General features: G+C 43.5%; 1 protein-coding gene across 1 annotated transcript; it reads right to left on the minus strand.

Annotated features, from left to right (window-relative positions):
• Positions 1-1008: 1008 nt before the first annotated feature.
• LOC141198609 (uncharacterized) lies at positions 1009-26064 on the minus strand. Its single transcript, XM_073663042.1, has 7 exons — positions 26006-26064; positions 13839-13922; positions 13605-13709; positions 13398-13521; positions 13226-13314; positions 12939-13029; positions 1009-3439 (listed from the first exon to the last, which is right to left on the minus strand). Exons 2-7 carry the CDS (start codon positions 13914-13916, stop codon positions 1737-1739), a joined length of 2190 nt encoding a protein of 729 aa, XP_073519143.1. The 5' UTR covers positions 13917-13922; positions 26006-26064; the 3' UTR covers positions 1009-1736.
• Between the last annotated feature and the right edge of the window lie 1638 nt (positions 26065-27702).

A 27702-nucleotide genomic window follows, 5' to 3' on the forward strand; every position in this document is an offset into this window, starting at 1 on the left:
TGCCCAGCGACAGCCACAAAACATCACTGCTCTAGAGAAGATCTGCATGGAGGAATGGGCCAACATACTATCAACAGTGTGTGCCAAAATTGTGAAGACTTACAGAAAACGTTTGACCTCTGGCATTGCCAACAAAGGATATATAACAAAGTATGGAGATGAACTTTTGTAATTGACCATACACTTATTTTCCACCCAAATTTGAAAAAAATTTCTTTCCAAATCAGACAATGTGATTTTCAGTATTTGTTCCCTCATTTTGTCTCTCATATTTGAGGTCTACCTATGATGTCAATTACAGGCCTCTCTCATCTTTTTAAGTGGGAGAACTTGCACAATTCGTGGCTGATTACCGTATTTTTCGGACCATAAGACGCACTTTTTTCCCCCAATATTTGGGAGGAAAATGGGGGGTGCGTCTTATGGTCCGAACGTTACCTGCGGTGGTGGTAAAGTGGGATCGCAGGGCCCTCCAGGAACGCGGTGGAAGTAGCGGCGGTGGCGTCGTCAGCGGCAGTAGAGGTGAGCGGCTGGAGCCAGCAACTGTGCCTGGCTGGTACTGGGGCTGGCGCCGGGCTGTGAGCGGCGTGCGGCCTGAGCAGGTTTCCGGTGTGCGCGGCCAACTTCCTAGAGCTGTGATCTACAGGAAAATGGCCGCCCGAGCCGCCGCATGCGCGGACCGGTAGCTCCGGTGGCCATTTTCCTGTAGATCACAGCTCTAGGAAGTTGGCCACGCACATCAAAAATCTTCTCAGGCCGCACACCGCTCACAGCCCGACACCGGCGCCAGCCCCAGTACCAGCCAGGCACAGTTGCTTGCCCCAGCCGCTCATCTCTGCTGCCGCTGACGACGACGCCACCGCCGCGTTCCTGGAGTGCCCTGCGATCCCACTTTACCACCACCGCAGGTAAGGTTCGGACCATAAGACGCACCCCCCATTTTCCTCCCAAATATTGGGGGGAAAAAAGTGCGTCTTATGGTCCGAAAAATACGATAATCAGCCACGAATTGTGCAAGTTCTCCCATTTAAAAAGATGAGAGAGGCCTGTAATTGACATCATAGGTAGACCTCAAATATTACATACACTATGGGAATGCCGGGAGTTAGGTAAATACTGGAAAGGAGTTTTTTGTCTATTATAAAGAGGGTATATAAAATAGATATTCAACCAGACCCAAAAAATGCCTATTAGGTATTTTAGAAGATGATATGGAATTTGACCCAATTTCAATAGGGATTTCACGTATTTTATTTCAAGCTAGGAAACATATAGCATCCAAATGGATTACTCCCTCACCTCCAGAAATGAGTGAACTCAAAAATAAGATAAATAATATTATCGGATTATGGTTGGATACACCTAGAATGCCATCAAGAGGGTTATTGTTGGAGAGACTATTTGATTTATGGGTGGTAATGGGGGTATTGGCGAGGTCTAATGTTTCATTGGAATTCCTTAACATGTGGTATGGGTAATATAGCCCACCTATATGTGTATAGGATTATAATGTTTATTACAATATTATGGCTATATAAGAGATTTCAAGAATGTGGAATGTTAATTGTAAGATATAGTAACTGAAAGTTATCAGACGGTAATGGGCCACCTGAAAGGATATATAGGAGAGATGCATGTATGTCATCCCTATGGTATGTTATTTTATTATTGTACGTACTGGTTTCTTGTTTTATCAAAAAAACTAATGAAAAAAAGCTCAATGAAAATTTTTTGGATTAAAAATATAAAGAACGGGAAAAAGGCTTCTCCCCTGTGTGGGTTCCCTGGTGCTTAATCAAATCTGATTTTTGGTTAAAACATTTCCCACATTCTGAACATGAAAATGGCTTCTCCCCTGTGTGAATTCTCTGGTGTCTAACAAGAACTGATTTCTGGGTAAAACATTTTCCACATTCTGAACATGAAAAAGGCTTCTCCCCTGTGTGAGTTCTCTGGTGGTTATGAAGATGTGCTTTCCAAGTAAAACATTTTTCACATTCTGAACAGGAAAAAGGCTTCTTCCCTGTGTGGATTCTCTGGTGCCTAATCAAATCTGATTTATGGTTAAAACATTTCCCACATTCTGAACATGAAAAAGGTTTCTCCCCTGTGTGAGTTCTTTGGTGTACAACAAAAATCCATCTATGGTTAAAATATTTCCCACATTCTGAGCAGGAAAAAGGCTTCTCCCCTGTGTGGATTCTCTGGTGGCCATCAAGATAGTCTTTCCGGTTAAAACATTTCCCGCATTCTGAACATGAAAAAGGCTTCTCCCCTGTGTGAATTCTCTGGTGCTTGACAAAATCTGATTTCTGGTTAAAACATTTCCCACATTCTGAACATGAAAAAGGCTTCTCCCCTGTGTGGGTTCTCTGGTGGTTTTCAAGATGTGCTTTCTGGTTAAAACATTTCCCACATTCTGAACAGGAAAAAGGCTTCTCCCCTGTGTGAATTCTCTGGTGCTTGACAAAGTCTGATTTCTGGTTAAAACATTTCCCACATTCTGAGCATGAAAAAGGCTTCTCCCCTGTGTGATTTCTCTGGTGCTTGACAAAGTCTGATTTCTGGTTAAAACATTTCCCACTTTCTGAACATGAAAAAGGCTTCTCCCCTGTGTGATTTCTCTGGTGCTTGACAAAGTCTGATTTCTGGTTAAAACATTTCCCACATTCTGAACATGAAAAAGGCTTCTCCCCTGTGTGAATTCTCTGGTGCCTGACAAAGTCTGATTTCTGGTTAAAACATTTCCCACATTCTGAACATGAAAAAGGCTTCTCCCCTGTGTGAATTCTCTGGTGCCTGACAAAGTCTGATTTCTGGTTAAAACATTTCCCACATTCTGAACATGAAAAAGGCTTCTCCCCTGTGTGAATTCTCTGGTGCCTGACAAAGTCTGATTTCCGGTTAAAACATTTCCCACATTCTGAACATGAAAAAGGCTTCTTCCCTGTGTGGGTTCTCTGGTGGCGATCAAGATGCACTTTCTGGTTAAAACATTTCCCACATTCTGAACATGAAAAAGGCTTCTCCCCTGTGTGAATTCTCTGGTGCTTGACAAAGTCTGATTTCTGGTTAAAACATCTCCCACATTTGGAACAAAAAAATCTGTTGTAAGCTGTGTGTAATTTTTGATGCTTAAGAATAGACTTTTCAAGGATAAAACTATTCCTATTTTCTGAACATGAAAATGACTTCTTTGTGTTAGGAGCAGTACGTTTTGTAATGCTTATTTTTTTATTTTGATTTTCCTTAGTAGTCGGTAATGAATCAGAAGACAGGACCTGTTTCATAGGATTAGATGATAGATCTTTGCTGTGAAGGGATGATGGTATATCTGGAGTAATGGCATTCACTTCAATTGTATCCCGTGGAATCTGAAGATCATCTGATTTAAAAATTGAAGATGTCAGCTGTCCCTTTGATCTCCTGGTACAGTCATCTGCCAAGAATAAAAAACATAGAAACAGAAAAAACTGACGGCACTTCCAATACAAGAAATAGGTGTGAACAGTTGCTTACTAGGAGAAGATACCTCCATATACAATTAACAAACAAAGTAGAACTTTGTAACGCTAAGTATGTAAATATGAAGTATGAAATAGCATTACTGCTGTAGAAAATAAAAATAAATGAGAAATCTTAGCGCATAAATTGGCCAATTCATGTGTACCTGACAGGCGCGGTAAGGCGTTTCTCGATGTCAGGACCTACCAATGTGAATACCTCTCTAAGGGACATCCGTCTGCTTATGTGTGGGAAAGCAAGATCTTACTGCAATTAAAACCACCTGCGGCATAGAGGTGGAGTGCTCAGTCAAAGCTTAAACATAGTTTTTTCTGTTTCTAACGGCACTTCCAATACAAGAAATAGGTGTGAACAGGTGCTTACTAGGAGAAGCTACCTCCATATACAATTAACAAACAAAGTAGCACTCTGTAACGCTAAGTATGTAAATATGACATATGAAATATGAATAGCATTACTGCTGTAGAAAATCTTACTTTCCCACACATAAGCAGACGGATGTCCCTTAGAGAGGTATTCACATTGGTAGGGTCCTGACATCAAGAAACACCTTAAAGCAGCTGTCAGGTACACATGAATTGGCCAATTTATGTGCTACAATTTCTCATTTATTTCTATTTTCTACAGCAGTAATGCTAGTCATATTTCATACTTCATATTTACATACTTAGCATTACAGAATGCTACTTTGTCTGTTAACAATAAGAAACAATTATTTTTGAATAAAATATCCTTGAAATGTAATTTTTGAACATTTCTACTTAAAGTGTCTGTAGAAATGGCAAGTTATTGATAGAATGACAGTCACAGTATAATAGAAAATCTCATAGGATGAACCAGTATAACGTGGTGTTCAACTGTTTTTTCATTCTGCCTCCAAAATATGGAATAAGAAGCCATCAAAAATTATTATGTAGGCAAAAATGATACCAATAAAAACTTCTACTCATCCATAAACCAATCCAGCAAAATCCGCTCTCCCAAAGTCAAATCTTCCCTTCGCTTCTGAGCCTTGCAGTGTGCCCAAACCATATTTAACATTGTGAAGACACCGGGTCTTCCGTGGGCGTAATACTACTCAGACAACACAGGGTGCAGGTAAAACAGTGTGGTAATAGTTTATTGAACCACAAAGCGGACAATAAATGTTATGATCTGCAACATAAACTAGGGAAAGAAGGGGAGAGCGGTCCCTACATTAAGACTAAGCTGAGTCCTTACGTTGTAGCGGGCAATCTGTTCCTTGAGAACAGACCCGCCTTCGTCCTCGGCTAGTCTGAACGGAGACCTATAGAGAAAGGGAGGGGTCCCTAAAAGAACTAAGGACTGGGACAAAAATGGGACACCTCCTAACAGAAGTTGTTGCAGAGCAAAAGATAAACTGACAAAAGTACTAGAGGTCCCAGAGGACCAAACAAACTAGAGATAGATAGGCACAAAAGCACCTGGCTAGAGAGACAGTCAAAACAACACTGAAGTCCAGCAAAGCCAGAAGGGCGGAGCTGGAATATATAGGAAGATGGTCAAGTGACCGCAAAACACAAGATAGAAACAAAAACAAACAGGAGGGTTCTAACAGTACCCCCCTCTTTTATGAGGATCCTCCAGATCCTCCAGGCCTATCCGGAAATCTCCTGTGGAAAGCTCTGACAAGTCTAGGGGCAGAGACATCATCTGCCTTTACCCAGGAGTTATCCTCAGGACCGAAACCTTTCCAAGCGACGAGATACTGCAATCTCCCTCTATGCCCTCTGGAATTCAGGATACGAGAAATTTCATATTCGCCGTCTTCCACCACCGGAGGAACTCTGACAGTGGCCTCCCTATCCGATACATCAGCCTTTTTCAACAAGGAAACATGAAACACAGGATTAATCTTCCAGGAGGTGGGAACCTCCAACCTAACAGCAGACTGGTTAACCACCTGAAGCACCTTAAATGGCCCCACAAACTTCGGACCCAATTTTTTAGAGGGAATCCTCAAACGCAGATTCTTTGAGGACAACCAAACCATGTCACCCACAGTAAACAAAACCTCTTTACGTTTCCTGTTAAAATACTTCTTGGACTTTTTGTTAGCCTCTTGAAGGTTACAACGTACATTAGTCCAAACTCTCTCCAAATCACCGGAAAAATTCTCCTCCTCCGGCACCGCCGACCCCAATTTGGAGAACGAACCAAAAGACGGATGTCTCCCAGTACAACAAAAAAAAGGAGAACACCCAGCAGAGGAGGATGTATGGTTGTTAAGAGCAAATTCTGAGAGTGGCAGAAACTCAGACCACCCCTCTTGATTGTCCGCCATAAAACAACGCAAAAACTGTTCAACATCCTGGTTCTTTCTTTCAGTCTGTCCATTAGACTCAGGATGATAACCAGACGAAAATGACAAATGGACTCCCAACCTGTCACAAAAAGCACGCCAAAAGCGAGCCACAAACTGAGGTCCCCTATCAGAAACAATGTCAGTGGGAACGCCATGGAGCCTGACAATTTCCTTAACAAACGCCTTAGCGAGTGTCTTAGCGCAGGGTAGCTTAATGAATGGAACCAAATGACACATCTTGCTAAAACGGTCCACGACCACCCAGATGACAGTGAAACCCTCGGACACAGGAAGGTCAGTAATAAAATCCATTGCCAGATGCGTCCAAGGCGCACTAGGAACCACCAGAGGGCAAAGCAACCCCGCAGCAGGGGTATGTGAAGTCTTTGACCCAGCACACACCGTACATTGACGTACCCACTTGATGACTTCCTTCTGCCACCCAGGCCACCAAAACCTGCGACTGATAAGTCTCTTAGTCTCAGAAATTCCTGGATGACCTGCCAACCGAGACTCATAATACTCCACAAACAACTCTCTCCTAAAGGTTCTAGGCACAAACAACCTCCCATGAGGAGTGTTAGATAGGGCATCCTCTTGGGCTTTCAGAATCCCATCTTCCAAAACGGAGTCCAATGCTGCTACCACAACTCCTTCCTGTAAAATGCTCTCCTCCTCCTCGGTACCAACCATGGGAGAAAAGCATCACCTTTAACATTCTTAGTACCAGGGATATAGGTAACAGAAAAATTAAACCGAGAAAAAAAAAGTGCCCACCTAGCTTGACGGGCATTCAAGCGTTTGGCAGCATCCAGATAGATCAAATTCTTATGATCTGTGAAAACCTGAATAGGAAATCTAGCACCTTCCAAGAAATGACACCAATGTTCAAACGCGAATTTAATAGCCAGCAATTCCTGATTACCAACATCGTAATTAAGTTCGGTCTCTGAAATTTTTTTCAAAAAAAAAGCACAGGGATGTACTCCATCCTTGTTCTCCTGCGACAAAACTGCACCGAGCCCCACCGAAGAAGCCTCCACCTCGACCAAAAAAGGCTTGGTCTCATCAGGCTGCATAAGGATAGGGGCAGAACTGAACCTCTCCTTGAGATACACAAAAGCTTCAATGGCCTCAGTAGTCCACTGGACCGTATTCGCACCTTTCCTGGTGAGATCGGTCAGCGGCTTAACAATTATAGAAAAATTCTTAATGAATTTCCTGTAATAATTGGCGAAACCCAAAAATCTCTGTATTGGTTTCAAACCAATAGGTCTAGGCCAATTCTGCACAGCCTGAACCTTCACCGGGTCCATCTCAAAGCCCTCGCTGGAGATAATGTAGCCCAAAAAACTAATTCTCTGCACAGCAAACTCACATTTCTCCAGCTTAGCAAAGAGTGAATTATCACTCAATAACTGCAAAACTTCACGTACACTCTGCCAATGAGACTCCAGATCTGGTGAATAAATCAGAATGTCATCCAAATACACAACCACATTCTTACCAATCAAAGGTCTCAGGATGTCATTAATAAGGTTCTGAAAAAACGCGGGTGCATTGGTAAGACCAAAAGGCATCACCAGATTCTCAAAATGACCTACTGGAGTGTTAAAATCAGTTTTCCATTCATCACCCTCCTTGATTCGTAACAAATTGTATGCCCCCCGGAGATCAATTTTAGAGAACCACTTGGCCCCCACTAACTGGTTAAACAAGTCAGGAATTAACGGCAATGGGTAGGAATTGCGTACGGTAATCTTATTAATTTCACGAAAGTCCAGACATGGACGTAAACCGCCGTCCTTTTTTTTAGCAAAAAGAAAAATCCAACGGCACCAGGCGACTTAGAAGGTCTAATATGACCAGCAGCCAAGCTCGTCTGTATGTATTCCTCCAAGGCCTTTCTTTCAGGGATAGTCAGATTAAATAAGAGACTCTTGGGAAGAGTAGCTCCAGGAACAAACTCAATGGTGCAATCATAGTCCCTATGAGGAGGTAAAACTTGCGACTCCTCCTCTGAAAAAAACTTCCAAAAATCCTGAATAGGTACAGGTAATTCCCCTTTTTCCACAACCGCAATGCGACCATTACACTTATCATAGCACTTAGGACTCCAAGACTTAATCTCATTAGTAGACCAGTCCAGTAAAGGATTGTGCAGTTTTAACCAAGGCAAACCTAAAACGACTGGAGAGGGTAAATTATTTAATACCACCAAATCCAAATTTTCTTGGTGAATGCCATTGATAGTGAGGGGAAATGCAGCAACCTTGCGAGTAATACGTTTCGAAGGAGTGTTATCAATTGCAATCACAGAAATAGGTGATGACAAAGGTTTGGATTCCAATTTAAGTTTTTCCAAAAAACCCTTATCAATCACATTAAGTGTTGAACCACAATCCACAAATACCTGAAATTCAATCAAATCTTCCTGCAATGAGGTACTCCCTGAAAGAAATACTCCCTTAGAGCTCAAACAAGCAATACGGGCGTAACTGACCTTTTTTTTTTCTTTACTTAAACAAAGCTCACAGTTCTTAATTAAATGGTCAGTTTTACCACAATAAAAACACAATCCCTTGGAAAACCTGCGGTCTCTTTCCTGAGAGCGAAGTGACATCACCCCAAACTCCATCGGTTCTCCGCCGTCCGAGCAGACCCTCTGGGGACTAGGAGCTGCCATTGCAGGAATTTTTTCATCAACAACCCTGGCACGCAGTCTCCTGTCCACACGTATAGCTAATTGCATGGCTTCCTCCAAGGTTTCAGGTGCGGGAAATGCAATCAGCAGATCCTTAACCCTTTCACTTAGACCAGCAAGAAAAAAACATTTTAACACCGAATCATTCCATTTCACTTCTGAGGACCACCTTCTGAAGTGTGTACAATAATTTTCAACATCACCTGACCCCTGATTCAAACGCCTCAGTTCTGTCTCAGCAGATGAGACTCGATCAGGATCGTCATACAATAGCCCCATAGCAGAAAAAAAATCCTCCACTGACCTAAAACACGGATCATTAGGTTGGAGAGAAAAGGCCCACCCCTGTGGTTCCTTGTGCAAAAGTGACATGATAAACAAAATGCGCTGTGATTCATTCCCAGAGGACCTTGGTCTCAAACGAAAATATAATAAGCAAGCATTTTTAAAGGAAAAAAAATCTTGTTGTTTATCATAAAAAATATCAGGGAGTCCTACCTTGGGTTCGACAAAATGCGCCCCAGGACAGCTACTCCCGTGTTTCCGGAGCTCGGACAACTCCAGAGACAATCCCTGCAGGCGTTGAGCCAAATCTTGAACAGAAACCATACTGATCCCCGGATTTCTTTCCTTAAGGTTTTTGTTTGGGCTGGACTTACTGTTATGATCTGCAACATAAACTAGGGAAAGAAGGGGAGAGCTGTCCCTACAGTAAGACTAAGCTGAGTCCCTACATTGTAGCGGCAACCTGTTCCTTGAGAACAGACCCGCCTTCGTCCTCGGCTAGTCTGAACGGAGACCTATAGAGAAAGGGAGGGGTCCCTAAAAGAACTAAGGACTGGGACAAAAATGGGACACCTCCTAACAGAAGTTGTTGCAGAGCAAAAGATAAACTGACAAAAGTACTAGAGGTCCAGAGGACCAAGCAAACTAGAGATAGATAGGCACAAAAGCACCTGGCTAGAGAGACAGTCAAAACAACACTGAAGTCCAGCAAAGCCAGAAGGGCGGAGCTGGAATATATAGGAAGATGGTCACGTGACCGCAAAACACAAGATAGAAACAAAAACAAACAGGAGGGTTCTAACAATAAACAGGTAAAACAGTCCCAGCAAGTACCCAAGATGGTGCAAATTACAGAGTCCTCACCCTTCCGCTGGCACGCCTGGGATAGAACAGCTGCGATTTTGGGGCTTCCAGAGCCAACTACCGGCACCAGTGGTCCCCCGCTTTTGGCTGGCCCCCAAAGAGAGGAGGTAACGACAAGCTTAGGAAACTAACCGAGAGCAGTGAGGTCTGCGGCCAGGTGAACTGTTTGTTCCTACCTGGATTCTTCAATACGTCTCTGAGGGTTCAGCAATGGTCAATGGAGCCGATCTGTATTCCTCCAGCTGGGACCGAAGTCCCCTAAGCTGACATGCTGTAGAATGACACCGAATAGAGGCAGAGACCCCCTTTTTATAGATCACAATTGTCTTTGCAACCATCATTCACAGGTCAAGGGTTAGGGTTAGGGATGAAGGTGGAAGAAGCTCATGACTCATTGTTTGAGCATTTAATCAACTTGCATAGTTTGTCCTCCATTGCTCGACAAATCAACAATTCGCTGGGCTGGTATAATATGAAATTAGTATATTATCAAACAGTATTGCTCCATGTCCCTATCTTGCAAGATTTGCAGACAACAAGTTGCAGTACATCTCAACTCAAGTGTTAACATTCAGTATTATTCAAACAATAGTCTGTGTTAATCAACCAAAGAAGAACACAGGTTAAAAAAGTCAACATAAAAATAAAAAGGTATATTGCTCTTGGAAATCAGAAATCATGTTTGGCATAATTAAGAAGAAAAGCGGTGTTGTCACAAGCATCCATGTATTTGGCATTACTATAGTGACAAGTACCCACTTCATTTACTGTGTGTGTCTCCTGAAGCACAATCTGGGCACTATGTGTTGGGTAATAAAATGGCCAAAGTGCAATTTTCACTCTCCAACATCCATTGCCTGCCAATTTCCGGAAAGTGCCTGTGGAGTCAAGATAATCACTACGCCTATAGATAAATTTACTAAGGGTTATAATTTCCAAAATGGAGACACTTTATGGGGATTTGCACTGCTCTGGTTTTCTGCCATTTTGTTATATTAGGGATTCTATAAATGATGTGTCCCATCTCCTCTGGGATCTGCTCCCCCGATGTCTCCTTCTGTCACCAGGCGCCGCCTTATTCATTCTGCAGGTGGTGTTGATGATGGAGGAGATGTCGGAACCAAAAGCTCTGGGTGGCACAGGCTCTGTCCAGCCACTAAGATTAGGGTGCCTGGGACCTGTAGTACCATCCAGTCTGGCAGTATGGGTGCGTGTGCTGTCCAGCTGGAGTAATCTGCTCCCTGCTTCAGCCAACTGGAAAGCACCACACCCTACTAAAGCTTGAAGAATATTGCCGGAGCTGCCAGATACAGCCTTGTTATCCTCTGGTTCAGTCCTCTGTGCTCAGCTCTCGGCTTGTGTATTTGTTTCCTGTTGTGACCTCGGCCCGTTTACTGACTACTCTTGTGTCTTCTGATTTTGTATTTTCTCTGCCCTCTTGGTTATGACCCGGCTACCTGACTATTCTTCTTGGGGTTAAAGGGTGATGAGAAAGGCAATCCCTGGGATCTGGAAAATGGAGTAGATAGAGCCAAGCCTATTCGTGGTGGCCATGTTTTGAGCTGCCAGGTGATCATAAACAGTTCCCCCAATACATTGTGTCTGCAAACTATTCCAGCAAGATCTGCATTCAAATAGCTAAATGGCGCTCCTTCCCTCCTTATCCGTGCTATGTACCCAGACAGTAGTGTACAAACGAATATAGGGTATTGTCGGGTTCAAAAGAAGTTGGAAAATAATTTATAAGGTCCATTTGTTTCCCATTATCCTTTGTGAAGAATTCCAAAGCTATCACCAGATAAAGTGACACATGTCAGATTTAAAAAATGGGTCCTGATTAGGAACAGAAAACTGGCTGCAGGAAGAGATTAAATCAGAGAATTTTGGGCACTAACTACTGAAGTCAAAAACTGTGACTATAGACAATAACACATCTACTGAAATGATCAAACTCAACAGTCTTCATCAGAGAAAAATGAATAACTTGTGGTGAAACCTCTCTGGGGTAATTGGAGTATGGGGCTCGGGGGCTCTTGGGAATCTAAACTATCGTAAGGGACAATATTTTCTGTCAGATGAGTTTCAAGAAGAAATATTAGACTTTCAAGGAGAACTTTTTAAAATAGTGCAGAGCTGAGGGGTCTTAAATTTAGACCTCGGGCATTGGGAAGAGGCAATGGAGACCTTCTTTGAAAGACTACCAGGGCGTTACAGAGACACATAAGTGAGGCAGGCCAATCCCACCACAATCAAACTATCATACAAAATGAACCTGTAAAAAAAAGACAGATTAAAAGATATGTTACATCCCCAACAATAATATATGTAAGGAGAGCTCCAACTCTAAACTCACTAAACGCATTAATTTATGGTGGACCATTGGAGCTACTATGAGTCCGGACCAGAAGAGTAGAGAAAGTATTAGCGCCCCCATTTCAGGAGAGATTGTGCAGTAATCTGAACTCCTTTGGGATCAAAAACAATGTAATTTATGACGTGGGGTGAATCCATGAAACCAGGGCTGGAGCCAACACATCTCCTGCAGGCGTGAATAAATGTATATTACACCCATCAGCCATGCACAGCTTAGAGATATATCATGGCACAGGTGTAATGTTTTCTGTATAGGATATCACAATTCTGTTTGAAGTTAGTTGGTTTGAAAACTCAGGATAAAGGGAAACTCTGTTGTTATTATACAGAAATTCACACTTGGCCCTCACTGCACATTTAATGTTGTATCTCATAAAAGTGAAGTTTGGTCAGAAAGACTGGACCTGGTCTTGTAGGGACCATATGAGAACATTCAGCAGCACAGAAGGTGGATTCATCTAATAAGATATCAGGCACCTAGTAAGCCAACATCATCATTACCCTTCGCTTCCTCTAAGAGGTCCATCATAATTTTTCTTCAAGTGATTTTCTCACTTGTCAGCACATTCTACGTATGCTGACATTTGGCTTTGCAGTTTACAGATCTGGGCAGGTAACGGACAGAGTCTTTTAATCCCAGGGGGTAGGTGGATCCTCCAGGTTGTAAGTTCTACAGAAAATGTCTTTCACAATCACACAAAGTAATGTGAACATTTTTGGATGGAGGAGAATGTTGTGGTAGAGCGGCAAAATGGTGATCACACGATTGTGATATTGCCGGACTACACCACCGATAAAGCAGCCACAGCCGGTGACTGAGAAGAATCTGTGACTTCTCTGTATTCAGTGGTTACTACTCACCTGGGTAGTCATATGTAGGAATCTCCTCTTTACACCGCTCATCACCCCTCACATATGTCTCTGTAGTATTAATATGGATCAGATCTTCACCCTGAAACAAATATTATAAAAGTCAAAAACAGATGGAGAAGTCACCTCTATGATCAGCTCTAATCTTGTCATCTCCACCGTTCTCATTACACAAATATAAAACATAATACTGGTGGATAAAACAAGACTGAGCACAAGACCTTTACAGCCGTCTACACATCATAGGAGACATCTCATGACATCTTCTCTGTATCTACCTGAGGAACATTGGGATCTTCTTGTTTACAGTCCTGTGGAAGAAGAGGATGGGGACATCTCTCTGGTGTTGTCCTCTTACTGGATCGATCTGGAGGAAACACATACAGGGACTGAATTCATTCTTTACATACAGATAATTATAGGCCGTGTGTATTTAGTCCTGTCTATTACCTGGAGATGTGAGGGGCTGGGGAACCTCCATCATGACGTCCTTGTACAGATCTTTTTGTCTTTCTAAATACTCCCACTCCTCCATGGAGAAATAGACGGCGACATCCTGACATCTTATAGGAACCTGACACATACAATGATACCGTCATCCCCTCGATCCCTTCATAGCATTACTGTATAAAGTCCCAGCATTCCCAGCAGTGTCACCTCTCCAGTCAGCAGCTCAATCATCTTGTAGGTGAGTTCTAGGATCTTCTGGTCATTGATGTCCTCATGTATCAGGGGGTGAGATGGAGGCCCCATGATTAATCTCTGGTTATGGAGAGACACATTAATAAATCTCCCTCCAGACATTTCCAGAGTCCTCACCTCTCCAGTTCTGTCCATCTGTTATTCCCATAGATAAGAATGATGTAATGTGACGTCATCAGAATCTCTCACCTCTCCAGTAAGCCGGAAGAGGATCTCTAGGGTGAGGTGTAATATCCTCTCCGCCATCTTCTTTTTGTCTCTATCCATTCTTCTCTAGGAAAATTATATAGATAAATTGTTAGTATCTCATATTGTGGGAATCTGAGTGAATTGAAGATGAGTTGGTGTAAAATATATAAAATTCTGTGTAATAAAAAAATTAATAGCATTGTGATGCTGGTATAAAGCAATAATGTGGTAGAGCACTTCATACATGTTGAGGTCAGATAGAGATACCTATGTGTTATCAGTTGGGATTACGGAAGTTATAAAATAAGTCAGATACCGTATTTTTCGGACTATAAGACGCACTGGACCATAAGACGCACCTAGGTTTTAAAGGAGGAAGATAAAAAAAAACAAATTAAGCAAAAAATGTGGTCATTATGCTCTGTTAAGTGGGAGGGGTCTGCTGCTGACACTGTTATAGGGGTAATGTCCCCCAATTCTGTTAATATCCTCCATCCTGGTATATATGGCCCCCTTCTTCCTGTAATAAGTGGCCCCTATCCCCATCCTGGTATGCATAGCACCCCAATCCAAAATCCTGGTAAGCATAGCACCCTAATCCACCATCCTAGTATGCATGGCACCCCAATCCACCATCCTGGCATGCATGGCAGAGCGGCAGCAGGAGATGCGCTGAAGTTACAGTGTGCCCGCTATTAAGGAGAATGAATGGTCATTGCTCACCACGCACACAGTCCTGGCGTGGGGAGCAGTGACTATTTCGGCACAGCAGATCACTGTGTGAGGGCGCATGTCAGGGACGCCATGTGCAGCTCACACAGTGAGAATCCTGTCGGCAGCAGAGCGGGATGCAGCGCTGGAGGAGAGAGGAGGGGAGTGTGATTGTTTATTTTTTGTGTGCAGCGTGATGGGGATCAGGGCGTGCCAAGCATACCAGGATGAGGGGGGAGGCTATACATACAGGGATGAAGGGTACCATACATACCAAGAAGAGGGATGAGGGGGACCATACTTATAGGGATGAAGGGTGCCATACATACCAGGAGCCACACTGCAGGCACAGTGTGCCGCTATTAAGGAAAATAAATATTCACTACTCCCCATGCCCATGGGCGTGGGGAGCAGTGAATATTCATTTTCTTTAGTAGCGGGCACAGTGTAGGCTACAGCAGGCGGCTGCTGCATCCAGTGCCCTGCTTCTCTGCCGCTGTCGCTCCCCCCACATCCCCCACCACACACAGCCACAGTATTTATGTATGTTGGACTATAAGACACACCCCCCACTTTCCTCCAAAATTTTTGAGGAATAAAGTGCGTCTTATAGTCCAAAAAATACGGTAATTTAATAATATAAAGAACGCAACAGTCTTTGTACAGCCAATAAAATATGTTAATGGTTTATTTATTTCCACGTTAAGTTCTGGAAAGAAAAGGTCCAACAAGCTCACCTGTAATAATACCAGCCTATAGCAGTGCCCATCTCCACCTCGCTAATGTCTGAGTCGAAGTCGAGGTCTGTGCCCATTACTTATCCAGCCACGGGCCCATCCATCTGGTCTGTCAAGAGTCACTCTCATCAGTCCATAAAACCTTTGAAAAATCTGTCTTCAGATATTTCTTGGCCAAGTTTTTTCTTGAGTCTTGTTCAGTGGTGTTCGGTATTCAGCCTCGGCCTTGTCTCTGAGCACCGAACACCTTGTACTTCTGGGCATCCAGAGAGGCGGCAGTTCTGGAATATGACAGCTCAAGAGGATAATATCTTCCTGGTCGCTTCAAGTTTGAGTCTCCTGAAATCTTTAGCAGTTAATGCTATTTTTTTTTTTCTTTTGTGACCCTGTAGACTTTTGAAGGTTGTGTGATCACACCCAATATCTGAGCAATTTAACCGCTTCGCGACGGCCCACTGTAGATAAACGTCGGCGCTTTCTGGGCTCTGTGCAGCGCCGACGTTTAAAAACGGTGGGTGGTCTCGCAGCGCTCAGGACCCCCAGGGTCCTGCAAGCGCTGCGATTCCGGTGCAGAGCATTAGCTCTGACAGGGAACATCATCGGGACCTGATTGGATCAGGTCCCAGTGATGTTAACCCTTTGCTGTCTTCTATATGCCGCGATCTATAGTGATCGCGGCATATAGAAGACAGCAGGAGGAGAGGGGGTCGTCCACTTACCTCTCCGACGGCCCCCTTATACCTTCCAGGACCTGGCGTTGCTATGGCAGCTGTAGGTCACATGACCACCTCCAGATCTGCCATATATGGTGTCCTGCCTGGCTCAGCCTGCAGCTGAAGCCTGGCAGAACACACTGACTGTGAAGCAGTCAGCAAAGATCTCATGTAATGTAATATATGTCTATTACATTACATGAGATTAGTGATCAGAAAAATAAAAATTAATGTCTCATACAGGGACTAAGTAAAAATGTAAAAAAAAAATGTTTTTAAACGGTTAAAAAAAAATCACAAAATAACTAAAAATAAATAAAAAATATTAAACCAATAAATCCGTATATTGATGCAAAACCAAAAAAAGTACACATATTTGGTATCGCCGCGTCCGAAACAACCCGATCTATAAAACTGTCACACTAATTAACTCCTTCTGTGCACACCGTAATAAAAATAAATAAAAAACGGAGCAAAAAAATATGCTTTTTCATCATATCGCCAAACAAAAAGTGGAAAAAAATGCGATCAAAAAGCAAAATGGAAATAAAAATGGTACCGCTGAAAACGTCTTCTTGTTCCGCAAAAAAAAAGCCGCCATACAGCTCCATCAGCCGAAAAATAAAAAAGTTATAGCGCTCAGAATAAAGCAATGCAAAAAAAATATTTTTTCTATAAAATTGTTTTATTGTGTAAAAGCGCCAAAACATAAAAAAAAGAGATTAGTTACTTACCGGTAACGGGATTTCTCGGAGACCATGACAGCACCACGAGAGAGGGAATCCGCCCACCAAGGACAGGAAACCTGCAGGCTTAAAAGGGGGCGGCCCTCCTTCTCGCCTCAGTTTGAATTACAGAGCATTGAGAGGACCGCCCGGTTAGTAGACATAGCAACATAATCATGAAACAAACAGTATATACATTTTCTTACAACATCAATGTGTGAGAATAAAGAATGAAAACAGATAAGAAGTGCTCCCAAAAAGGGGTGAAGGGAGGGAATATAAGGGTGCTGTCATGGTCTCCGAGAAATCCCGTTACCGGTAAGTAACTAATCTCTTTATCGGTCGACCATGACAGCACCATGAGAGAATTGCAGAGATGAAGATTCTAGGGAGGGACCACGGCTTGGAGCACCCTTCTCCCAAATGTGAGGTCAGACGAAGCCCCTTTGTAGGAACTCTAAAATCTTCCCAATTGGCGCTCCCTTATCCACTGAAGATTTAGAAAAAGATAAAAACTTGTTCCAAACTTTTGCATAAATTTTGGTAGTGACAGGCTTTCTACTATGTAATAAAGTAGATACTAGACTCTGGGAAAAACCTTTTAGTTCTAGCAGGGACCTCTCAAATTCCACGCCGTCAAGTGGAGGCCCGGAGCTCGCGGATGGAGCACTGGACCCTGGCTGAGGAGATCTGGAACGTCGGGCAGGACCCAAGGGTCCGAGATGGACATGTTCCTCAGGCATGAGAACCAGGGTCTTTTGGGCCAAAAGGGGGCGATCAAGAGGACCCTTGCCTTGTCCTCTCTGATCTTTCTTAGCACCATAGGCAGAAGGTTTAACGGTGGGAAGGCATAGGCCAGACTGAAGTTCCAAGGGATTTGGAGAGCGTCTACTGTCAGGGGCCTTTCTCTCGGATCTAGGGACCAAAAAACCTTTGTCTTCCGGTTTTGCTTTGTGGCGAAGAGATCCACCACCGGAAGACTCCATTTCCGGACTAATAGGGAAAAAATGTCCTGTTTTAGTTCCCATTCGCCTTGCCTTAAAAAATGACGGCTTAAGAAGTCTGCCTTTGAATTTTCTTTCCCTTTGATGTGGAGGGCTGTTAAAGAGAGGAGATGGTGTTCCGAGATCTGAAAGAGATGATCCGCCACTCTCATTAGCGATCCAGCACGAGTACCCCCCTGATGGTTAATATAAGCTACTGCTATATTATTATCGGACAGGATCCTAATGTTCTTATTGTGAAGGAATGGTAAGAAATGATTAACAGCCCTATCAACTGCCAGTAGTTCCCTAGTATTAGAGGAAAGAGCTCTCTCAGCATCCGACCAGAACCCCTGGGCAATCATATCCCCCAAGTGAGCTCCCCATCCATGTAGACTTGCGTCAGTTGTAATTATTTCAGATATTCTGACCACCCAGGGAACTCCTCGAGACAAGCTTTCTAAATTCACCCACCACTGTAGAGAGTCAATAGACCGGGGAGATAGGAACATAAGTCTTTCCAAGTGCCCATGTAACGAGACCTCATTCTGTAGGACGTCCCACTGTAAAACTCTGGAGTGGTATTGTGCCCACATTACCCCCGGCAGACAAGATATCAGGGTACCAAGTAAGGACATTGCAGCCCTAAGGGACATGACCGGGTTCGCAAGAGCTCCTTCCACCAGCCTTATGACCTTCTGTTTTTTGGCTTCTGGAAGGAAACACATCTGGAGGTCTGAGTCTAGCATGATACCTAGGAACTGCTGTACTCTCGAAGGGACTACCCTGGATTTCTCCAGATTTAGGATCCAGCCCAGGCCTTCCAGAATAGAGGAGACCAATTTAAGATGGGAGACACATTGAGAGGCTGAGTCTCCAATGATCAAAAAATCATCTAAGTAAGGGATAATTAACACATTATGTTCCCATACATGAGCCATCACCTCCGCTATCACCTTCGTAAATATTCTAGGGGCTATAGCGAGACCGAATGGCAAGGCCGCAAATTGGAAATATCTGATTTCATCCCCTATGACCAAGGCCACTCTAAGGTATTTTTGGAAGCTGAGGCGAGAGGGAGGGCCGCCCCCTTTTAAGCCTGTAGGTTTCCTGTCCTTGGTGGGCGGATTCCCTCTCTCGTGGTGCTGTCATGGTCGACCGATAAATATACAGTAAGTGTAGTATCCCTGTAAACGTACTGACCCGAAGAATAACGCTGCCTGATCACTTTTACCACACGCAGAACGGCATAAAAAAAACCCTCAAAAAACAATTCCTGAATTGTTGGTTTTTGTTAATTTTACCTCCCAAAAAACGGAATAGAAAGCGATCAAAAAATGTCACGTACCCAAAAATGGTACCAATAAAAATGTCAACTCGTCCCGCAAAAAACAAGCTGTCACATGACTCTGTTGGACGAAATATGGAAAAATTATAGCTCTCAAAATATGGCGATGCAAAAACTAGATTTTGCAAAAAAAAGCGTCTCTTAGTGTGTGACAGCTGTCAGTCATAAAAACACGATATAAATCTGGTATCTCTGTAATCGCACCGACCCGAAGAATAAAGTAATCTCATCACTTATACCGCACGGGGAACGGCGTAAAAAATAAATAAAACCAATTCTTCACCAGCTACAGATTTGTTTATTATGTCTCCCAAAGATCGCAGTAAGGCTCTGCTCACATTTATCCTGCGCTCTGCGCTGAGCACTTACACCAGAGTTTCCGTGTAAATCTCTGAAATACGTGATTCAGACGGAAGCCATGATGGAAGATTCCCTGTAATGAGGCAGATATAGGCCACTGTGGATGCCGTCCGGCCTGTGATCCCACGGTGTCATTTGTTTTAGGCGTGCATAAAAGTGCGGTTGGCCACAGTTTTGTGCACTTCAGAAAAAAAGGACACCGCTAAACAGGGGCCAGAAGGAGTCCAGAGTAACTCTGCTGCCTCATTACAGTGAATGGATCCCGCAGGGGTTTCATCTGAATTACATCACTTGGAAATTTAGATGGAAACCCCAATGTAAGTGCTCAGCCTAGAGCGCCGGATAAATGTTGCGTAAAATGTTCCCAATAAAAGCTTCAACTCAGTCCTCAAAAAAAGCTAGTCCCCACTCAGGTCCGTCATTTGTTAAAAATATAAGGGACTTCCAAGTTACTGGTAGCAGAAAGGCTCTGGAAAAGCTAAATGGCCCTTGCCCCCCAAAAGAAATTCAGAAAATTTTGTGCTCCCAAATCCAAATGCCTATTCTACAATAATTTGTTCTCCAATTGTCAAATAGCTCTCCGTCCCCCCCAGATCTCGCCGTATGGCTGAGCGGTACGATACAGCCACATATGGGGTATTGCCACTATTAGAAGAAATTGTGTGACACATTTTGGCACCATTTTTACCCATTGCCCGGTGTGAAAATGTAAAATCTGAGGGTAAAACATTTTTTTGTGGTAAAAATATAATTATGCTTTTTTCACTGCCCAATGGTATAAATTAAAAAATTAAAAAATACTCACTACTTCCCTAGATGAATTCCTTGAGAGGTGTAGTTTACAAAATGCGGTCACTTGTGGGGGTTTCTGCTGTTTCGGCATGTCAGCGACTCTTCAAATGTGACATGGTGTCTGCTGCCTATCCCAGCCAACATAGCGCTCCTTTCTCTTCCGAACCCTGCCGTACACCAAATCAGTGGTTTTCCCCCACATATGGGGTATCGGCGTACTCAGGAGAAATTGCACAACAAATTTCATGGTGCAATTTATCCTGTTACCCTTATGATAATGCAAAATTAGGGAATGAAAAACATTTTTTATGGGAAAAATGTGAAAATTTTATTTTTACGGCTCAATATTATAAACTTCTGTGAAGCAGCTGGGGGTGCAAGGTGCTCACCACACATCTAGATAAGTTCCCTAAGGGGTCTAGTTTCCAAAATGGTGGCACTTGTGGGGGGTTTCCACTGTTTAGGCACATTAGGGGCTCCCCAAATGCGACATGGCATCTGCTAATTATTCAAACAAATTTTACATTCAAAAAGTCAAATGGCGCTCCTTCCCTTTCAAACCCTGCAGTGCGCCCAAACAGTGGTTTGCCTCCACATATGGGGTATCAATGCGTTCAGGAGAAATTGCACAACAAATTTCATGGTGCAATTTATGCTATTACCCTTATGATAATGCAAAATTAAGGGATGAAAAATGTTTTTGTGGGAAAAATGTGAAAATTTTATTTTTACAGCTCAATATTATAAACTTCTGTGAAGTACCTTGGGGTTCAAGGTGCTCACCACACATCTAGATAAGTTCCCTAAGGGGTCTAGTCTCCAAAATGGTGTCACTTGTGGGGGGTTTCCACTGTTTAGGCACATCAGGGGCTCTCCAAACGCAACATGGCGTCTGCTAATTATTCAAACTAATTTTACATTCAAAAAGTCTAATGGCGCTCCTTCCCTTCCGAACCCTGCAGTGCGCCCAAACAGTGGTTTTCCCTCACATATGGGGTATCAGCGCACTCAAGAGAAATTGCACAAAAAAATTTTGCGGTCCATTTTTTCCTGTTACCCCTGTGAAAATAAAAAAAATTGGGTCTAAAGTAACATTTTTGTGAAAAAAGTTAAATGTTAATTTTTTTCTTCCACATTCCAAAATTTCCTGTGAAGCACCTGAAGGTTTAATAAAGTTCTTGAATGTGGTTTTGAGCACCTTGAGGGGTGCAGTTTTTAGAATGGTGTCACTTTTGGGTATTTTCTGTCATAAAGACCCCTCAAAGTGACTTCAAGTATGATGTGGTCCCTAAAAAAATGTTTTTGCAAATTTTGTTGGAAAAATGAGAAATCACTGGTCAACTTTTAACCCTTATAGCTCCCTGACAAAAAAAAATTTTGGTTCCAAAATTGTGCTGATGTAAAGTAGACATGGGGGAAATGTTATTTATTAACTATTTTGTGTGACATATCTCTCTGATTTAAGGGCATGAAAATTAAAAGTTTGAAAATTGCAAAATTTTCTAAATTTTCGCCAAATTTCCGATTTTTTCACAAATAAACGCAAGTGATATCGAAGAAATTTTACCACTATCATGAAGTACAATATGTCACGAAAAAACATTCTCAGAATCAGGGAGATCCGTTGAAGCGTTCCAGAGTAATTACTTCATAAAGTGACAGTGGTCAGAATTGAAAAAATTGGCCCGGTCACGAAGGCAAAAACAGGCTCTGGTGCGAAGTGGTTAAGGAGTGCTGCATCCCTCTGTAAGACTTTTAACCATTTTTGAGATTTTATAATCAGTTAAAACTCTTTTTGGCCCATTTTGCCTGAGGAAAAGAAGCTGCCTAATAATTCTACACAACACCTGGTCTACTTCATCCAATAAACAAATGTTTATATAGCTTGCATTTGGAAAATCTGCATAAAAATGACGTTATGGTCAAAATATTCACTTGCCTAATAATTGCGCAGACAGTGTATGTTTCAAAATGATCAAGAAAACTATTTTTTATTCTCCACTGCTATAAGCTATGGGTGCAATGTTCAGGAATCATCCCTCAATCCATAGAACGTGGACTCCACATCTCACCCCTGACAAAGCCAAAAAGTGAAAATAGTTGGGTAATATTCTGAAGCTTGTCTCCATTGTCATTATATGTTATAAGCAAGTTTAAATCTCTCAGTTCTTTCAATGTGTCTTAGGGGTGCACTGTTTTATATGGTAATACATAAAGAAACACTGGTATGGTGGCACCTAGGAGGGTGCAGTGCATGCTCAGGTGTTAAGTTCTGGTGTTACAAAAAATAAATGATTACAACCATATCCTATAGATTACAGCAAAAGAGAAGAACGACCCTATTAGTGGTGTGGGGCACTAAAACTATGGGGGTAACAAATATGAGGATCATTACTGTATATGGCACTGAGAGGGGGGCTATTACTTTATAGGGCACTATAGATGGTTATAGCACTATGTGGAAGTGGAGAAAAATTCGGGCAGGACAAGGAGAGTAATGAAAAATATATATATAAAAACGACAAAATATAAAAAAACACAAACAATAATTTAGTTTATATCACCCCCGCCAAGTAAATAGCAAAATGTAATACATTGAAAACATTATTCGGTATTGCCATGCACGTAACTGCCTGAATTAATACAATTTTGAAATATTTTTTCCCATGTGGTATAAATTCAAAACACTAGGAAAAATGGTTTTGATCACCACAATTCCACATTAAAATGTAATAAAAAGCTATTAAAATGTCATATTTCCTCCAAAATTGTATCAACAAAAACGAAGAAAACAAGAAATAATTATTGAAACCAGTCCATCGATGGAAGAATGAAAATAGTTACGGGTCTCAGAAAATGGCGACATGAAAAAATTGTTAAAATACTAAATTTTCAGCCCAGGTGACATCATAACTATAGCGCATTAGACCGCTGCAGTCAACCACTGATCTCAGAACTGATGCCAATTTATTCAGTATGAACCGTTGAGCTCAGTGACTGGCTGCGGTTGTCACACACGCTAAAGACATGACATCACCACTGCAGCCTATAAAGAAGACCCGAGCAGCAGCAGAGAGCCGGCACTGGAGCAGGGGAAGGTGAGTAATGCTGATTGTAGTATTTGTTACACAGGCTCGTAGATTGTGTTCAGAACACTAAAAGTGGAAACCTCTTCTCTGCTGGTACAGGGCACATTGTGGTGTTCAAAGTTGTAATGAGCCCTAGTCTGAGGACACAGGAATAATGATGAGATGGCCTGAGAGCAGAGAGGAACGCTGAGGAGAAGGTCTGAGGGAAGAGAGGAACGCTGAGAAGGCAGCCTGATTGCAGAGAGGAATGCCAATAAGATGGCCTGACGTCAAAGAGGAATGGTGAGGAGATGTCTTGAGGGTACAGAAGAGAGCTGAGGAGACAGCCTGTGGGTAGAAAGGAGGGCTGAGAAGACAGCCTGAAAGTGGAGAGGAATGTTGAGGGGATGGCCTGAGGTTAGATATGAGCACTAAGGAGGCAGCTAGAGAGCAGAGAAGAAAGGAGATGGCCCAAATACAGAGAGGAGCGCTGAGGAGATAGCCTGAGAGCAGAGAGGCGCACTGAAGAGACAACCTGAGGGTAGAAAGGAGCACTGGGGAGACAGCCTGAGCATAGAGCTGAGGAGACAGCATGAGTGTAGAGAGTAGCGCTGAAGAGACAGCCTGAGCGTAGAGAGGAGCGCGAATGAGGCAGCCTGAGAGAAGAGAGGGACACTGAGGAGACAGCTTATTTAGAGAGAAGAGCTGAGGAGACTACCTGGGAGCATAGAAAAGTGATGAGGGGACAGACTTAGGGCAGAGGGGATCACTGAAGAGATGGCCTGAGAGCAGAGAAAAGCACTGAGGGGATTGCCTGAGGATAGAGGATCGCCGGGGAGTTTCAAAGAGGAGCAATGACGAGATGGCCTGAGAGGAGACAGGAGCGCTGAGGAGACAACCTGGGAGCAGAGGGAAGCACTGAGGAGACGGCCTGAGAGCAGAGAGGATCACTGAGGAGATGGCCCGAGAGCAGACAGGAGCGCTAAGAGATGGCCTGAGAGCAGACAGGAGCGCTGAAGAGATGGCCTGAGAGCAGAGAGGATCGCTGAGGAGATGGCCTGAGAGCAGTGCTGAAGAGATGGAGTGACAGCAGAGAGGAGAACTGAGGAGATGGCCTGAGAGCAGTGCTGAAGAGATGGAGTGACAGCAGAGAGGAGAACTGAGGAGATGGCCTGAGAGCAGTGCTGAAGAGATGGAGTGACAGCAGAGAGGAGAACTGAGGAGATGGCCTGAGAGTAAAGAGGAGCGCTGAGGAGATGGCCTGAGAGCAGAGAGGAGAACTGAGGAGATGGCCTGAGAGTAAAGAGGAGCGCTGAGAAGATGGCCTGAGAGTAAAGAAGAGAGCTGAGGAGATGGGGTGAAAGCAGAAAGGAGCGCTGAGAAGATGGCCTGAGAGCAGAGAGGAGCGCTTAGATGACCTGAGAGCAGAGAGGAGCGCTTAGATGGCCTGAGAGCAGAGAGGAGCGCTGAGGAGATGACCTGAGAGCAGAAAGGAGCACTGAGGAGATGGCCTGAGAGCAGAGAGGAGCCCAAGGAGATGGCCTGATAGCAGAGAGGAACATGGAGGAGATGGCCTGAGTGCAGAGAGGAGCCCAAGGAGATGGCCTGATAGCAGAGAGGAACATGGAGGAGATGGCCTCAGTGCTGAGGAGATGGGCTGAGAGTAAAGAGGAGCGTTGAGGAGACCAACAAGAAAATGCAGAGGAGATGGTCTGAGGATAGAGAGGAACACCGAGGAGACGGCCTGAGAGTGGATTTATAAGAACAAGAACAACTTAGGTGAGAAATATGATAGGAATCTTGACAGAAAGTTGACGGAGCTCATTATAGTCAGTGGTGACAGTCGAACTCCACTCCTGGGCATCTAATGGTGAATCCATCTCCAGTCTGTTTTCCATTGCTCTATTCCTACAAAGTAACAGAACAACGGACGGATTTAGCAGTAAACACAGCCTTAGTCTGGGGTCCCACTAGCGTATGGCATCCGTTGCGAGAGCATCGGATGTGATATGCTAATGACATTCGGCTCCTGCTCTGCGGCGAGCGGGAGCCGAATGTCAGTGCTCCATGCTGCGATCCTCTCTCATGAAGAGGATCACGGCATAGCTGCGGAGGGGACGTAGAAATCAATTTCTCCATCTCCTCTGCTGCTGGCATCGGTGGGTATCGCACTGCACTCGGGTGTTATCCGAGTGCAGTGCGATGTTTCACACGCACCCATAGATTATATGGGTGCGTGTGATCCGATTCCAGCACGCAATCGCAGTATGCTGAGATTGTTTTCCAGCCCAATCGCAATCTGATCGGTGCTGTAAAAAAAAACGCAACTGAGCACAGAAACATGGGATTAAATTGGTCCGAATGCAATCTGATTTTTTATCGGATTGCATTCAACCAATTTAATTGCAAGTGAGAGTGAGGCCTTAAAGGGGTTGTCCATTTACTTTATGTTTTCAAGGTAGAATCAAATGGTAATGGGTGGTGTTAGGGGTTAGAGGAATGGTTATGGACGTGACCTAAGATGTCATGATGTACAATCTATCCCTCTTTATCTTCTCTAACAGTTGGGAGGTCACACAAATGTAGAAATCTAATTTAATTAATGCAATTGCAATGTGTGAATAAAGTCTATAGAGGGTGTGAGCCCCAATGGGGACTGTGATAGTAATGTGTGTACAGCGCTGCGGAGTATGGTGGCTATATAGAGAATAATGGGGAATCTCCACATACCTCCACCTGCAGAGCCGCCACCACATATATGGCTGCTCTGTGCGCACAGGACCTGTGATGAGGTCACAGGAGGGGAGGAGTCAGGGGTCACATGATCAGGGGCCTCAGTGGATGCAGGACTCCACTGTACCCGGCAGGATGGAGCGTGTACAAGTGTTTAGTGTGTGGTGAGCATCTCTATTAGGTTATAGGCCAGACACTATATACCACACTTATCTGTGTGACTGGCGCCCTATATCGGCCTTATCCATGCACACTTATAATACTGCGCAGCCGCCCCTCCATGAACCGACGGTGTGAGTGGTTGTTTCATCTATTTTGCACCTGTGCTGACTCCGACTTTATCATGGGGACTGTTGTGTCCTGCAGTGTATTTGATATTGTGTCTGTCACGATTCCTCCGCTCAATGTGTCTTGGACGCAGTGACTGACAGCTCAGTCATCTAATCTAGTGCAGGGACGTGCTGAGCTGTCAGTACTTTGATTGACAGCTCAGCCGTCCAATCTGAGATTGGGAGATGCTGAGTTTCCTTCAGGTGTTCCCTGTTCCTAGTGATTAACCTGCTACTTACCTGAGCTGTCAGTCTCAGATAGCTGCCAGTTGTAGCTTTCAGCTCAATGTGGTCTGTTCCCTCTGTGCTTTGTGCTCTGAATTTAGACATTCTGGTATTCTGTTGCCAGACCCTGGCTTTCCCTATTGACTACCCGTTTGTATTACCCTTTTTGCCTTGACACACGCTGACCTTGGAATTCTGACTCTGGACTGTGACCTGACTAGGAAGATTTATGGTGGGCGCTGTCATGCTGAAGACAAGGATGAGAAAGGGTAGAAAAACAAAAAACATATTAAAAGATAGCAATGTGTTTCAAAATCGATCTGATATCTTCCTCGGGTCATCATAAAGCTTTTTTTTCCTCATTTTTTTGCCTCCTTCTGTCAACTTGAACAGTGGAGAAGCAGTCTATAAGAGGAATACCATTGTGCTACTTCTCTTTGCACAGTTGTGCCTGACCGTCTCAACTCCACCAGGTGGGAAGATTCCATTGACCCTTCCCTGTTTCTTATCACCAGGACTTCACCATGGAGCTACATAAACTTCTATGAAGTCGTCATGCTCAGGTCAGGAGAGACCCACGGCCAGTCCATACATTGCACAGACATCTAAATGAACCTTTAGTATTATTGAGCACAATAACTTTGGAGGGGAACAAAGTTGAGCATTATTATGGTCTATGGCAATTGGGGGTGGCGGGTATATTACTATTACCGCAGGGCTTGCCTGAGCAAGGGGGCATCTGCCTGTTGGCTACCTCACAAGTGCTGACTCTCTGTGTGGTTACATATACTGTAAGCCTGTCTATATGTGGGTGTATGTATGGATAAGGTCTGCATATATGTATGATTTATATATATATATATATATATATATATATATATATATATACACTGCTCAAAAAAATAAAGGGAACACTTAAACAACAGAATATAACTCCAAGTAAATCAAACTTCTGTGAAATCAAACTGTCCACTTAGGAAGCAACACTGATTGACAATCAATTTCACATGCTGTTGTGCAAATGGAATAGACAATAGATGGAAATTATTGGCAATTATCAAGACACCCTCAATAAAGGAGTGGTTCAGCAGGTGGGGACCACAGACCACATCTCAGTACCAATGCTTTCTGGCTGATGTT

This window comes from Phyllobates terribilis, unplaced genomic scaffold (genome assembly GCF_046119375.1).
Source record: "Phyllobates terribilis strain yellow unplaced genomic scaffold, ASM4611937v1 Scaffold_98__1_contigs__length_5973952, whole genome shotgun sequence".
NCBI lineage: Eukaryota > Metazoa > Chordata > Amphibia > Anura > Dendrobatidae > Phyllobates > Phyllobates terribilis.